Source organism: Oxyura jamaicensis (assembly GCF_011077185.1).
Source record: "Oxyura jamaicensis isolate SHBP4307 breed ruddy duck chromosome 1 unlocalized genomic scaffold, BPBGC_Ojam_1.0 oxy1_random_OJ106547, whole genome shotgun sequence".
Lineage (NCBI taxonomy): Eukaryota > Metazoa > Chordata > Aves > Anseriformes > Anatidae > Oxyura > Oxyura jamaicensis.
Window position 1 is genome coordinate 182 of NW_023303230.1, and position 12,126 is coordinate 12,307.

The window sequence follows — 12,126 nt, forward strand, 5'->3', positions numbered from 1 at the left end:
ATTTCTCTCACTTAAGCAGAGTGCTCTCTGTGATGTACTTGACTGCTTTGGAAAGGGCAGCAATATCAGAAAAGGTTGGAACTCCTACTGTGTCTGCAACTAGATACTGAAGGTAGAATTGGCCTGCCTCTCATTATTGTGCAGCTGCCATGCTATTCCTGCCTCACTGTACTGTAACTCTGATTAGTGAGAAAAAACAGCTCCTGAGCAAAGGTAAGAGTTAACAGGGTTCTGTTCATCTGCTGACAAGCTTGCTTGAGAGAAAAGCAAGCTTACTTTCACCTGAAATTTGCTCATGAGGTTCTGTTCTTTCAACTGGCTCTGTCCCTTAACACCTGCATCTTGCCATATGAGGCTCCTGGTAATTTTCATTTGCAGCCTCCCACCCACACAGAGCTAATCCCATTGAAAGTTTCAGCTCCGAAAGTGATGCTGACTAGCTCAGCTAGGCCACCCTTCCCACTCAGCTGTGCCATTGCAAATAGTCTAATCAGATGAGTTGAGCTTGTCCCCTGAGCAAATAACACAGCGTTAACGAAATACGCGTTAGACTAGTACAGGGACACCTTCACTTCCTGGGCTTCAAATACTTCCTTTGTCTTCTTGCTACAGACTTCAGCAAATACCCCCAGAATACAGGCAGTGACAAGAGAAAGAGATCTGAGCCTGCAAGGGATGGCTAGGACATGCCCTTTACATCAAAACGCGTAACGGGTGCTTGAATATTCATGGAATGAATTCCCACTTACCAGCATGGGAGTTACTTAGAAAGTGTCAGCCTAACTCAGACAAGACAGCCTTTATAAATTAGTACAACACTATTAGAAATTATGGCAATCTTTTTGGTAGCATTGTCTTACATGCACCCTGATAACCCTCTCCCTAGGAAATTTTAAAACTGGTCCTGTAATTTCCATAGAGTTAATTCTGATGGGAAATTATAAAATAGAAATCTGGTAGATTCACGTTTAAAAAGGAAGAGGCTTGGTGAGGCTGGGCACAATGGGTCACTCCTGTTAGCTCTGTCCATTATGTCTGCTGAAGGCATTTCCTCCAGGTGTCTGGATCTGGATGGTGTCCAGGAGGGGCCTTAAAGCTTGTCCAAAAGGTCTGAGAAGGCAAAGAAATAAACATATCAAATATCTTGCTTGAACAATTTTTCCCATTTACTACTGAAATGGGCTTACTTCCTAGACTGGAATCAAATCACCATAAACAGAAGTAAAGTTGATGAACAGACTTTCACTTTTCACTACAAGCAAACTAGATTTAACTTATCATACAGAATTTACTGTTCAATAGCTAAGGATCTTAAATCTGATTTTATATATAAAGGTGATTCCGAGTCCTAACACACCCATGCTGCTAATGTGGTATTAGCGTGTCTGAAACTGGCTTTCAGTAATTCATTCTACTTAAGCATGCGAATGAAATCCCTGTTATGCAACTGCAGTTCTTCATTAAGCACCACATCAGTGTTAAAGACTAGAAGAATAGCCCCTAGTCCCCTTGTAAGACAGTGATTCAACACACAGAGAATAATGTCTGTTGCAATCCTGTAGCACCAAGTTTGTCTTTTGGTGTGACTCACTCTGTTACAGACTGACTGAGAGATCTGAGGAAATAAGAGCCCACAGCAGCAGATGTGTCTCTCAAATGATGTGGTATGCCACTGCCACAAGAAGTAAGACCTAAACAATGGAGTTAAATCACCCTGCTGGGATCCTCAGTAGTTCAGAGTACAACAGAAGAGGTCGAGCTGACCTACCTTAATTTCCTCTCTTTCATATTTTTTCCATTCAGTTCTAGCTTTAAAGCTGCACCAATAACTTTAAAATTACATCTCCCTTGCCTCTTCACAAGCAAAACTGACATCTCCACTGGTGCTTAGAGTATTAGACGTGACCTTTGAGATATACTGGTTTCTCAAGACAAAAAAAGACAAAACCAAAAAGCTACCAAACAAAATACACACTTGCATCACTTCCAGAAAGTCCCTTTACGTGTCTGGTCACAAAAGAGAGGCCCTCACAAAGTAGCTAACTTAAGATAAAGACAGAAGAACAACTTTCTTTCACACCTTCTCAGTAATGCCAGTGCCAGTTAGCATCTGTCGTACGGTGTTGTAAGCGTTAAAGAAAGCAAACAGCATCCTTTCCCTAATCTCATGCTGGTTCTCACAAAGCCAGCAGAAACTGGTACTGCTGCCTCTGTCAGATATTTAAGCGTTAGCATGAAGCAATACGCTACAGAGAGAAGCAGAATGCATACTCACGTGGCAAGAACTTCAGATGGAAGGTCGGTGATGTAGGAAGGGATTTTTCTTCCTGTCAGGAACTGTGCCACTTCATTACTGAAGGTGTTGCAGTTATGTTCAAAGATGTTGTAAGACTCACTTCTGTGCCACAGGAAAGGAATTGAAACACGAAAGGAGAGACTCAGCAATAAATCTAACAAGAAAAACTTAGACCACTAATGAGGAACATCTCCTTACATCAGCACTTTTCTCCCCTTCCAACAAAGGCTGCTAAGTCAAGTACATAAAACACAGACACCAATTCACCTTCAAATTCAATTGAATCAGGGTGGAAAACGACATCTCTCTGCATCACTGACTCTATACAATGTTTTTGAAGGGTAAGTGAGGTCAGGTTTCTTCGAGTAAAACCACAGAAGGAATAAGGAAAAAAAAGTCACAGGAATTATTGACATTGAAATGTAGCCAGAACACTAAATGCTACCATTTCCTATCCTCTTGAGAAGCTGACAAGACTCTTTAACAACCAAGACCTTGCTTTTACTTATCTGAAAGTTGGCAGCTTTACTACAACGCTTCACCCATGACTCATGGGGCAAAGCACTATTTACTGAAATATTTCATACAGTGCCTTCGTTTTCCCTGGTGATCTTCTTAAAAGCATTTTAGGCGTTATTCCATTTTGAAAACAACAACAAAAAAACACAAAAATACAACAACAAAACAAACGCGAAAGACTTCCTGGTAGAATGTCCTCCCAGCCTAGCTCAGGGCTGGCACACGAGGGGGTTGCCTAGCTGTACGTATCAGTTCCAGTCTCGTGTCTGGAGAGTACTAATACACTAGGCAGACAAAGTGTTGTGAATGGGATGGGTTTCATAAGACCTTTCTCCCTCTTTCCCTAAAAGCCTTTTTTTTTTTTGGCACGCAGATTTTATAGCAAAAGCTCCTACTTACCGGAACATAGATTCCCCCAAAGACGACAGATATTCCAGAAAAATTTCTTCTGTGACTTCAGTGTTCCCCAGGTCAACAACCAAGTCTGGGGGGCCAAGCAGCGTTCCTCCCTGGAACGATTAACACCCAGAAGACAATGTTAAAATTAACAGACTGAATTATCTGTTGAATTATCGCTGAATCGAGCTATGGTTTCTCTAGGCACAGAAGGAGGAACTTTTAGTTTATCAAGCAAGGAGCCCTACTGGCCTTCCCCATTCTCCACCCAGAGAATGAGAGGTTATGTACTGAAAGCTCTAAAATATAGAAAAATTCTGCTTTAGAAGAACAGCCCCTCAGTTTCACTTCTCCAATGGCAGAAAGGTCTGTCAAAGCATCATGGAGTTTTTGTTTCTTTAGTCTTAAAAAGAGTTCCTTGAGTTGCCAAGTCTGCATGCAAAGACTATCCACACAAAATCTGACAGTGTCACTCTGGGAGTGCATCTGCAGCATCTGTCTATTCAGGGCATCATTAGTGGAAGCAATCCCCCAACCTGTATTTAGCTGGGCTTGAATCTACTGTCCGTGTTCTTCTCCTCAGATGCCCAGGGCAACCATGGCAAGCAGCCACACCTGGTGAATTCAGAACTCTCTTCACTTGCTGCTTTTCTAAATGACACAAGCAAATCTGATCTGTAACCTATCACAAAATCATCTCATCAGAAAACTAAGGGTAACTTACAGGTGCGCAGCTGGAAATTCCCCCACTGTCAAAGAAGAACTCATCCTTATGGACTATTATGGAGGTGTGCCTGCCACAGAGAATAACAAACAGGTGAAACAAAGGAAACATTTAACCTAGCACGTTAATCACCAGTATGTGGTCAAGGTCATCGCAAAGTCAGTAACTGAAGGGAAAAGTCAACGCATTTCTGTGAGGAGGAACAGTATCTGCTGGGACAGGAAAACAAATGGAAATGATTATCAACCCTACTGTAACACTGTAGGAGGTTGGGGAAGAAGGGCTCAGCTAGGCGCCTAAGCATGAATGAACACAGGAAGATAGGGACTTCCACACCAGCATGAGATCTCCAGCAGCCTCCTTCCGCTCAAGGGTTGAGGGTGAAGTTGCAGAGATAGCCGCAGAGCTAGCTCTGTCTCACTCTGCTGACAGAAGTGTCTGACTGATAGCAACCCACTGAGAATAAGGCTGGGCAAGGACTAGAGAGGGCTTGAGAGATACACAGAAGGTAGCATTTATTTAAAAAACAAAAACAAAAAAAGCTTTCTGAACTTGACCTACAGCAAACTGGGAAATTATTTGCAACTGAATGTAGCCACGGTTCTTACAAACCAGGAGGCTGGATTCTAGAATACCTTCTTCCCACCTACTCTTTTACTCTCACATTTAGTCCTGCAATTAGAAGACAGCGTCTGGGACAAGGACAACATCCTGAACCCTTGAAAACGGGTACAAGTGAGCACTAAACACAACAATGACTAGAAACTGTTCTCATGAGATCCTAGCTTTGATTCTAGAGGTTTAACCAGCACCTGACTGTACGTAATTTTACTGTCAATCTGTATTCAGGAACAGAAAGTGCCTTGGTCTCTCTTCAGCACTAGTGTTTTTAAGATCTGCAGCATATATAACCTCATGTTGATAATACTTCCTACGCCACAGGAGTTAACACACATTATGCAAGTTAAATCTAGTCACTTACCAGATGCCTTCCAGCTGTTTCCCTGTATGCAGAAAAAAGAAGATAGTTATTAGCAACGTATTCTCCAGATTGCAGCCTACCTTCTGTCAATCACAAAGGAACCTTGCCTATTATTTCACCATGACAGCATCCCCAAAGACCCACCTTTCATCCCAGAGTCACTTCTAAAGAAGTGGTATGTCTTTTTTTCCCCAAAAGTGGTATGTCTTTTTCTCTGTCCACACCAGCGCCTGCATGCAGAGCTGGCAGTGCCACCCTACCCTGCCAGTGCTTTACTTTCCTTGGGCTTTTGCCTACAGACAAAGGAGGGAAACCTTATCCTACAGTTAGAGTCTTCAGTCAGGACCAGAATAGTTGGGTTTTGCACTGATTTCACAGTCGCAAGCAGTCCGCCAGCATAAAGCACTGAGTTTTCTTTTTCAGTGACTGATCTGACTTGAACCAATTATCTGTGGTGATGGTCTCTACGATCAGCTGTCCTACGGCCTCCCCACCTCTTAAAAACTAAGTGCATGCGTGGAGGGGAATTAGTGTTGTAGCTTATACAAGTTATAAAATCAAACTCTGTTTCGTAGAACACTGCAGCAGCAACGATACGCTCTGAGCACAGCTAAACTGATAGCATGGTTGTGTCTTAGAGGTAGTCTCTTCTGAAATTCTTTTCCAGTTCCCTGACACGTTTTTTTTTCAAGTGTCCTCAGCAGGCCAGTTCACACACCACTGTCCTCTACATCCAGGCAGCACCTCTCCCGAGAACTTTTGTTGTCACAGCCTCGCTTTTAAATGCCAGAATGTGACTTGATCACCTGCAGGTTTCCTAGAACTAGACTAAGAACACCGTAGACTGATGACAAATAATAAAAAAAAAGCTAGCTGAACATGAGAGGCATTGTGCCAGTAAGAATTTGTTAAGAAAGTGCTGCTGGGCTAACTTTGGGCCAACAGCCTTTGCTGTGGTTTGGACACCATCTGTTTGCATCAGATGGGCATCAGGCCTCCCAAAGCCTGCTGCAGACCTCAATTCCTGAATTCTAGGCCACCACGTCCAGATATTTTTCTCTTCCTTTCATTTTTTCCTCCTTTCAGTGAAGCTTCAGAGCTTTGGTCTTTTTAAAATAAAGACATAATAATTAAAGCCAGTTCTATTCAAACGCTTGTGACAATAAAACTTTTCTTGGCTATCTTAAGAGCCACTGCCTTGCCAATCCTCCCATGAGGATAATCCTTCAGGACTTCCAAGAACGGGATGCCTACGTGTCCAGGTAAGGAAAGAACTGTCACCACTGTAATTTTCTCACTTAAGTTTGATGCAAAATAGGCACGGAAATGGGTACCTGCTTCAGATGAGGGTCACACACAAGTGGAGGCAAGGAAAAGCCTGACTGACGCCTGTACTGTCACAACAAAGTGAGCATACACAGCCTCGTTGTAGGTGGACTGATCTGTCACTACCGTGGCCCACAGCCAGGCAGCAAGCGTATTCTGTCATCCTGTTGCACAGAAATGTGGGCACGGAGCAGGATGGAGGCCAAAAGATAGCAGCAGCGATGAGAGAAGTGGAGCAGCGTGTCGCAACATCTCAGGAGGATCTGCTGCCTCTTGAGCATGTCCCACCCCACTGAACTGGATCCTCTGGCCCTCGTCCCACACCTTGCCCATCAGAGCTTTTGCCCCGCATCCTGGAGCTGCCAGAAACCCGTGACAGCACAGCTCATCAGCAACAGCAGCTAGGTAGGGTACAGGGCACTGCCTTCAGCAGCTGGCCTACCACCTTGGCTTTGCATAGTTCGTGTTCTGTTTATCTTAATACATTAATGCACATTTGTATTCACAATAAATCACCTTTTTCCAAGAAGAAACTGTTTCAAAGGCAGCATAGGCTAGAATTGTACCTGCATCCTTGAATGCTAAAAGCAAAAAGAACATCCGAGTATTTACTTTCACATGTACAAGCACTTCTCCAGCAAGCAGTAAGGTAAGGCCTTCTACAGAGCTGTCAGTTTGCACCTAGATTCTGCACACAGGTGAAAGTCACTGCAGACACCGACAATGTCACAGGTGCTACTGGGAGCCTGCTTATCTGGCTACAACACCCACCTTAAAATATCACTGCAGCAAAGGCTGCACACGGGGCTGCTCCGGCAAGACTGCAGGCAGCAGGTTAAGGCAGGCGATTCTGCCCCTCTGTTCAACACTTGAGACCTTTTCATGCTCGGTTTTGAACCCCACGATACAAAAGATACTGGGTTGATGTACTGGGATGGACAACTCGCTCAATCAAGGAGCGGGTGAGAAAACTGGGTCTGCTCAGCCTCAAAAAGAGAGGGCCATGAATTGTTATTGCTGTCTACAGTTACCTAATGGCTAGAGAGAAAAGGGAGCCTCGGTTCTGGAGATGCTCAGAACTCAACCGCACAAGGCCCCAAGGAACCTGTTCTCACCGGATCTACCTTGAACAGGACCTCCAGAGATCCTTCTCCACCACTGTGGCTCCCTGATTGCTTGAAGGCAAAAAAGAGCAAACAATTCAGGAAATGAACTTTACATTAATCTGTACTCTAGCCAAAGGGGCTCCTCTCTGGCTTCAACACACCCCAAGCCCACAGTCAACAACAGCAGAGCAGCTCTGGGCTAGCACAGCTCCACAAGGCAGGTGTGTCTGAGGCCAGCTTCTGCCAGGCGCTGCTTTGAATGGAGCTGCTGTTTCTGCTCAGCCCCTCTAAGACACCAACCAGGCTGGCACCGTGGAAAACACGCGCCAGATCCGCAGTGCTGATGACAACAAGGCACCCATGGTAGCTCCCCGGCCTGTCGCAGACAAAACAAAATCCCTTTCTGCCACTGGTGGGCTGTGCCTGGCTAGAGATACCACTTAGGAATGCAGTGCAAGCCTCCCCAGTGCCAGCGCAGCTGGGCAGTCCCACCGCTGAGAAAGCTGCTCTTACTAACCACGGCTGCATCACCCAGAGGTATCCAAGACCAAAAGCTGCTGGCATGCTGATGCAGTTCCACTGCCACCCTCCTAAGAAGGAGAAGTAAAGCAGTTAGGACAGCCTGAAAAATGAGTTGTGTCTTGTATCACAGACAATATCCAGCAGCAGGCACAAAATCCCCTGCTCGCAGCCTCTGAAGGTACGACGCACGCCAGCCCTAACCCTATGACCAAGGAAGGGTCTGCACTGCTCTGTCCCCACAGCCAGTTGTATCCAGGCCTGGCAGTGATGCTTCCAACCAACCTGCTGCTGGCAGCATTGCCCAGCTTCACAAGTAAAAGGTCAAGCTTGGCAGGGAGCCGCCCCAAATAATCCTAGAACAGGAGTGTCCACATGGGATGCTATTGTTGGGCATCTGCTGTTGATCCAGGTAAAACAAGGTAACAGTACGATGCATAGGGAGTTTAAATATTCCAAGGGACTTCTGGCTGTTGAGAAGGAAGGGGTATTGCAAATTTAGCTGAAGGCACTTAATCAAACAGCAAGTAGTGCATATGGCCAAGTTACCAGGTATCAGCTGTCCCACTGTAGTTACCTGTGGGCAAGCTCAGCCTGCAGTAAACGTGGGGTAATTCAGTTTAATTTCAGCTGCTGCCATTACACGCTGCTGTAAGGCAGATTACTCGTTTGTCACAGATGAAGAACACGGGCATGGAAGTTACCGTGCCATAGCTGTGAGATTTTAGGATGATAGCTCCTTAAGCTTTGGAAACCCGATCAATATCGGGCCTCTTAAGTCTTTCTTTCACTTGCTGAGGTGCTCATATGGGTATTTCCTGAAGATACTCAGCAGAGCTCGGGAAGGGATGTCAATTACGCATAGATCCGTGCACTTAAGCATCTCAGAGATTTAAATTGTTGAATGAGGCCAAGTTTCATCTGGCAATTAAACATGCGTTTTTTTGTGGTTGGTGGCTGTTATTTTTGTTTATACCATTCATGCTGCAAATAGCTTTCTTGCTCAAGTACATACCATAGAAATATGAGAAAAACAACAACACTCAAACGCGTTAAAAAATGGCAGGAGCCTCAGCTTAGCTACAGGAACAGGGAGAATGGAATGGATTTGTTTGTTGTGCTGCTGCAGGAGACTGCCATCATGAGCATGAGGGTGTTTTGAAAGAAAACAAACCTGAATAATTTTAGAATAACAATCACATCAGATTACTTCCATGCTTGGGTTTATCTGGAAGGCCAAGCAAAAGGAAGATTAGATGCTCACCCGTCGATTTTATGGGCAGAGTCAATTTGTTAATCTTGTGATGTCATTTATTCCTGTGCATTTTAAATATCACGCAAAAACAGAGTTTGCATATTAATCCAAATTATTAGACTGAAGGGCAGAAGAGCTGAGACTTGAAGGAATCATATAAGGAGATGGATGTTTATCCCACTTAGAGCTTGTTGTTCATCCCTCAACTCAGGAACAGCTTTTTAAAATGGAAAGTTATCCTAATTAGTCAAACACTTTCTCCTACACGATATCCAGGGTATTCAACTGAAGGAAAAGACTAAGAGAGGGCGGAGGGTGCTTCATTTCCCTTCCCCTCGAGGTGCCTGGAGAGACCAAGCAGGGAACACTGTGGGAGGGAATTGCACTTGATTTTCATGAAATCCCTAGCAAGCGTTTTGGAGCAGAGCTGATGGGATCTCACAGCAGAGCAATTTAACGCTTTTTGGAAAGCGAGGAGGTGAGGTAGTGTGCTGCGGTTAGGAAAAAGGAACAAAGCAGAAGGTACTTTCTTTTGACAGTTATCTTTTGCTCCAACTCTTTCGGGGCTGTGAGGGCCTTACAGCTAAACGCACTGCTGCCAGTCAACCCACCCTTAATTCGACCGCAGCGAGCCAAAGCTGCTGCAGTAAACTAAGGTCCTGCCCATCCTGTGAGTCACGTGGGCAATAACCTCAGTTACAGGACAGGAGAACTTAAAGAGCTGCAAGGCATTTTTCTTTAAGCCCACGATGCAATGGGATTTTAATCGTCCTTAAAGACTTCTCTCAATATCATCTTCAAAACCTGAACAATTGAGCTTGCAGTGCTGTTATCCTCCCTGTTATCCACCTCCCACAGAATCAGGTGGATTCCATTTTCTGTTCTGCAAACAGAGATCTCATTACATGTGTAAACATGCCACACCTGATATCAAAGCCAACCGAACTTCAGTGGTTGGTCACTTACACCTTAGAATAGAAATATTCACCAAAAAGTTACAGGAATCTCATAAAAAAGTAACAAGAACAGAAGCAGTCTGGGTAAAAATGAATAGACTTGCCAAGACTGGTGAAGATGTGCCCAAGGGGCATGACTAAGTCACCCCAAAACCTGCAAGGAACAATGCTGTGTGGCTCTGCTGTTCAGGTTCATCATTCGGCCACAACGGAGAGAACTGATCTTGAACAAGGCAGGATAAACTGATCCTTGAATGCTGCACGGACATAATACCTAATACCTCTGGATCCTATTAGCACAGCTAAGGGCACCACGCGGTGATGCTCTCACAGCAGCCAGCCCCACGAGGAGGGATTCACCCCGGTTTGGCAGAGGGATCAGCTATCACAGAGCCACGGGCTGGTTTGGGCTGGGAGGGACCTCAAAGCCCACCCAGTTCCAGCCCCCTGCCATGGGCAGGGACACCCCCCACCAGCCCAGGCTGCCCAAAGCCCCATCCAGCCTGGCCTTGGGCACCTCCAGGGATGGGGCAGCCACAGCTGCTCTGGGCAGCCTGTGCCAGGGCCTCACTGCCCTTATAGTGAAGAATTTCTTCCTTACACCTAACCTAAACCTATTCTCCTTTAGTTTAAAGCCATTCCCCTTGCCCTATCCCTACACTCCCTGGCAGAGCCCCTCCCCAGCTTTCCGTAGGCCCCTTTAGGTACAGGAAGGCTGCTGTAAGGTCTCCCCAGAGCCTTTTCTTCTCCAGATCACACTTGTTTCTTGTTAAAGCACGGGTATTTCAATATAGGCAACGTCACAGAACTGACACAGAATACCGTGAGTAGACTTGACAAACATTTAGCGCCAAGTAACCCAACAAATCGTTTCCTCTTCAGCGTCGGGTTTTCCCTGATAACACACAGCTTGTGAACTGATGGAAGAAGGGGGAAAACAGCTACTGAGCGCCTGGAAGTTAACGCGCAGGGAAGGAGCAGCGGCTTTAGAAGCCGAACAGAAATAAAGCAGCAGGGTGCAGGCGGCAAGACGAGCGTTGTCTCCACCGCTTTGCTCTCCGGGCGGTTTCTGAAAGCAGCCTGGAGGTACGACAGACCCGCGTGAAGACGCACAGCAAGAAGGGGGGAAAAGCCGGAGGGAGGGACTGCAGGGGCTTTGTCCCGCGGGTACCCCGGCCGGACCCACGCAAAGCCTTGCGCCCTGCCGCTGCCTTGTCACTGTGACCAAGCAGGCCTCGCTGGCCCCGTGCCACCGCCGCCCAGCTGCGTCCCGCGGCCCCGGCAGCGACCCGCCGGGCCTGGGAAGCGTCGCCTCCCGGTACCGGGGCTCCCAGAAACGCGGCACCGAAGCACCTCGGGTGGCACGGAGAGCGGCCGGCCCGCGAGCAGTCACCGCGTGTGTGTTTATAGGCGGAAAGCTGCAGGAGCCCGGCACTCACGGCGGGTGGCGAGGGAGCCGCAGCACGGCGCGGCCAGGGCCGCCCCATTCCGGTACGGGTCCGTGCCCGGCCCCCCCCGGAGCCGGTGCTGTTAAAGGCTCCCGGTGCTGCTCCCCCCGTCCCCAGGCCAGCCGCAGCCGGACAGCCGCGGATCTCCCGGAACCGGGAGCCGGTCCTCGCCCCCCGGCCCCTCCTCCGCTCCCCCTTCCCCTCCCCGCCGGCGCCGAGCTTACCGAGCATCAGCGGGCTGAGGCGGCGGGCCATGCCCTTGGACAGGTCGTACACGTAGAGCTGCACCGGGTGCAGCGCCGGCGGCTCCTCCATGGGGACGCGCGGTGCCGGCAGCCGCCCGCCGCGCCGGGGCTGGAGGGGGGCGGGCGCGAACCGGTGGCGGGGGCACGGGAGGCGGCGGCGGCGGCGGCGGCGGCGGGGCGCTGCGCGGTGCGCATGTGCGGCACGCAGGGACCGGCGGCGGCACTGCGCCGTTAGGCGGCGCGGCCGTTCCGCCCCGGGGCGGGGCCACGGGAGGGTGGGCGGGGCTTGAGGGGTATTCCCTCTTCTCATTGGGCAGAGGCGCGGCGAGTGGCAGGCGCCGGGGGCGCCGCCTC

At 47.9% G+C, this 12,126-nt stretch overlaps 1 protein-coding gene across 1 annotated transcript in view; it reads right to left on the bottom strand.

Moving 5' to 3' along the window:
- Positions 1-760: 760 nt before the first annotated feature.
- LOC118156904 (desumoylating isopeptidase 1) overlaps positions 761-12,126 on the bottom strand; it is a 28,481-nt gene continuing 17,115 nt past the window's right edge. The window contains exons 2-7 of the mRNA XM_035311121.1: positions 11,752-11,846; positions 4,918-4,939; positions 3,936-4,005; positions 3,215-3,324; positions 2,276-2,398; positions 761-1,110 (exon numbers count right to left, since the gene is read on the bottom strand). Coding sequence (XP_035167012.1) covers positions 1,017-1,110; positions 2,276-2,398; positions 3,215-3,324; positions 3,936-4,005; positions 4,918-4,939; positions 11,752-11,842 — 510 coding nt within the window. The 5' untranslated portion in view covers positions 11,843-11,846 and the 3' untranslated portion in view covers positions 761-1,016. The remainder of the gene's footprint in view (positions 1,111-2,275; positions 2,399-3,214; positions 3,325-3,935; positions 4,006-4,917; positions 4,940-11,751; positions 11,847-12,126) is intronic.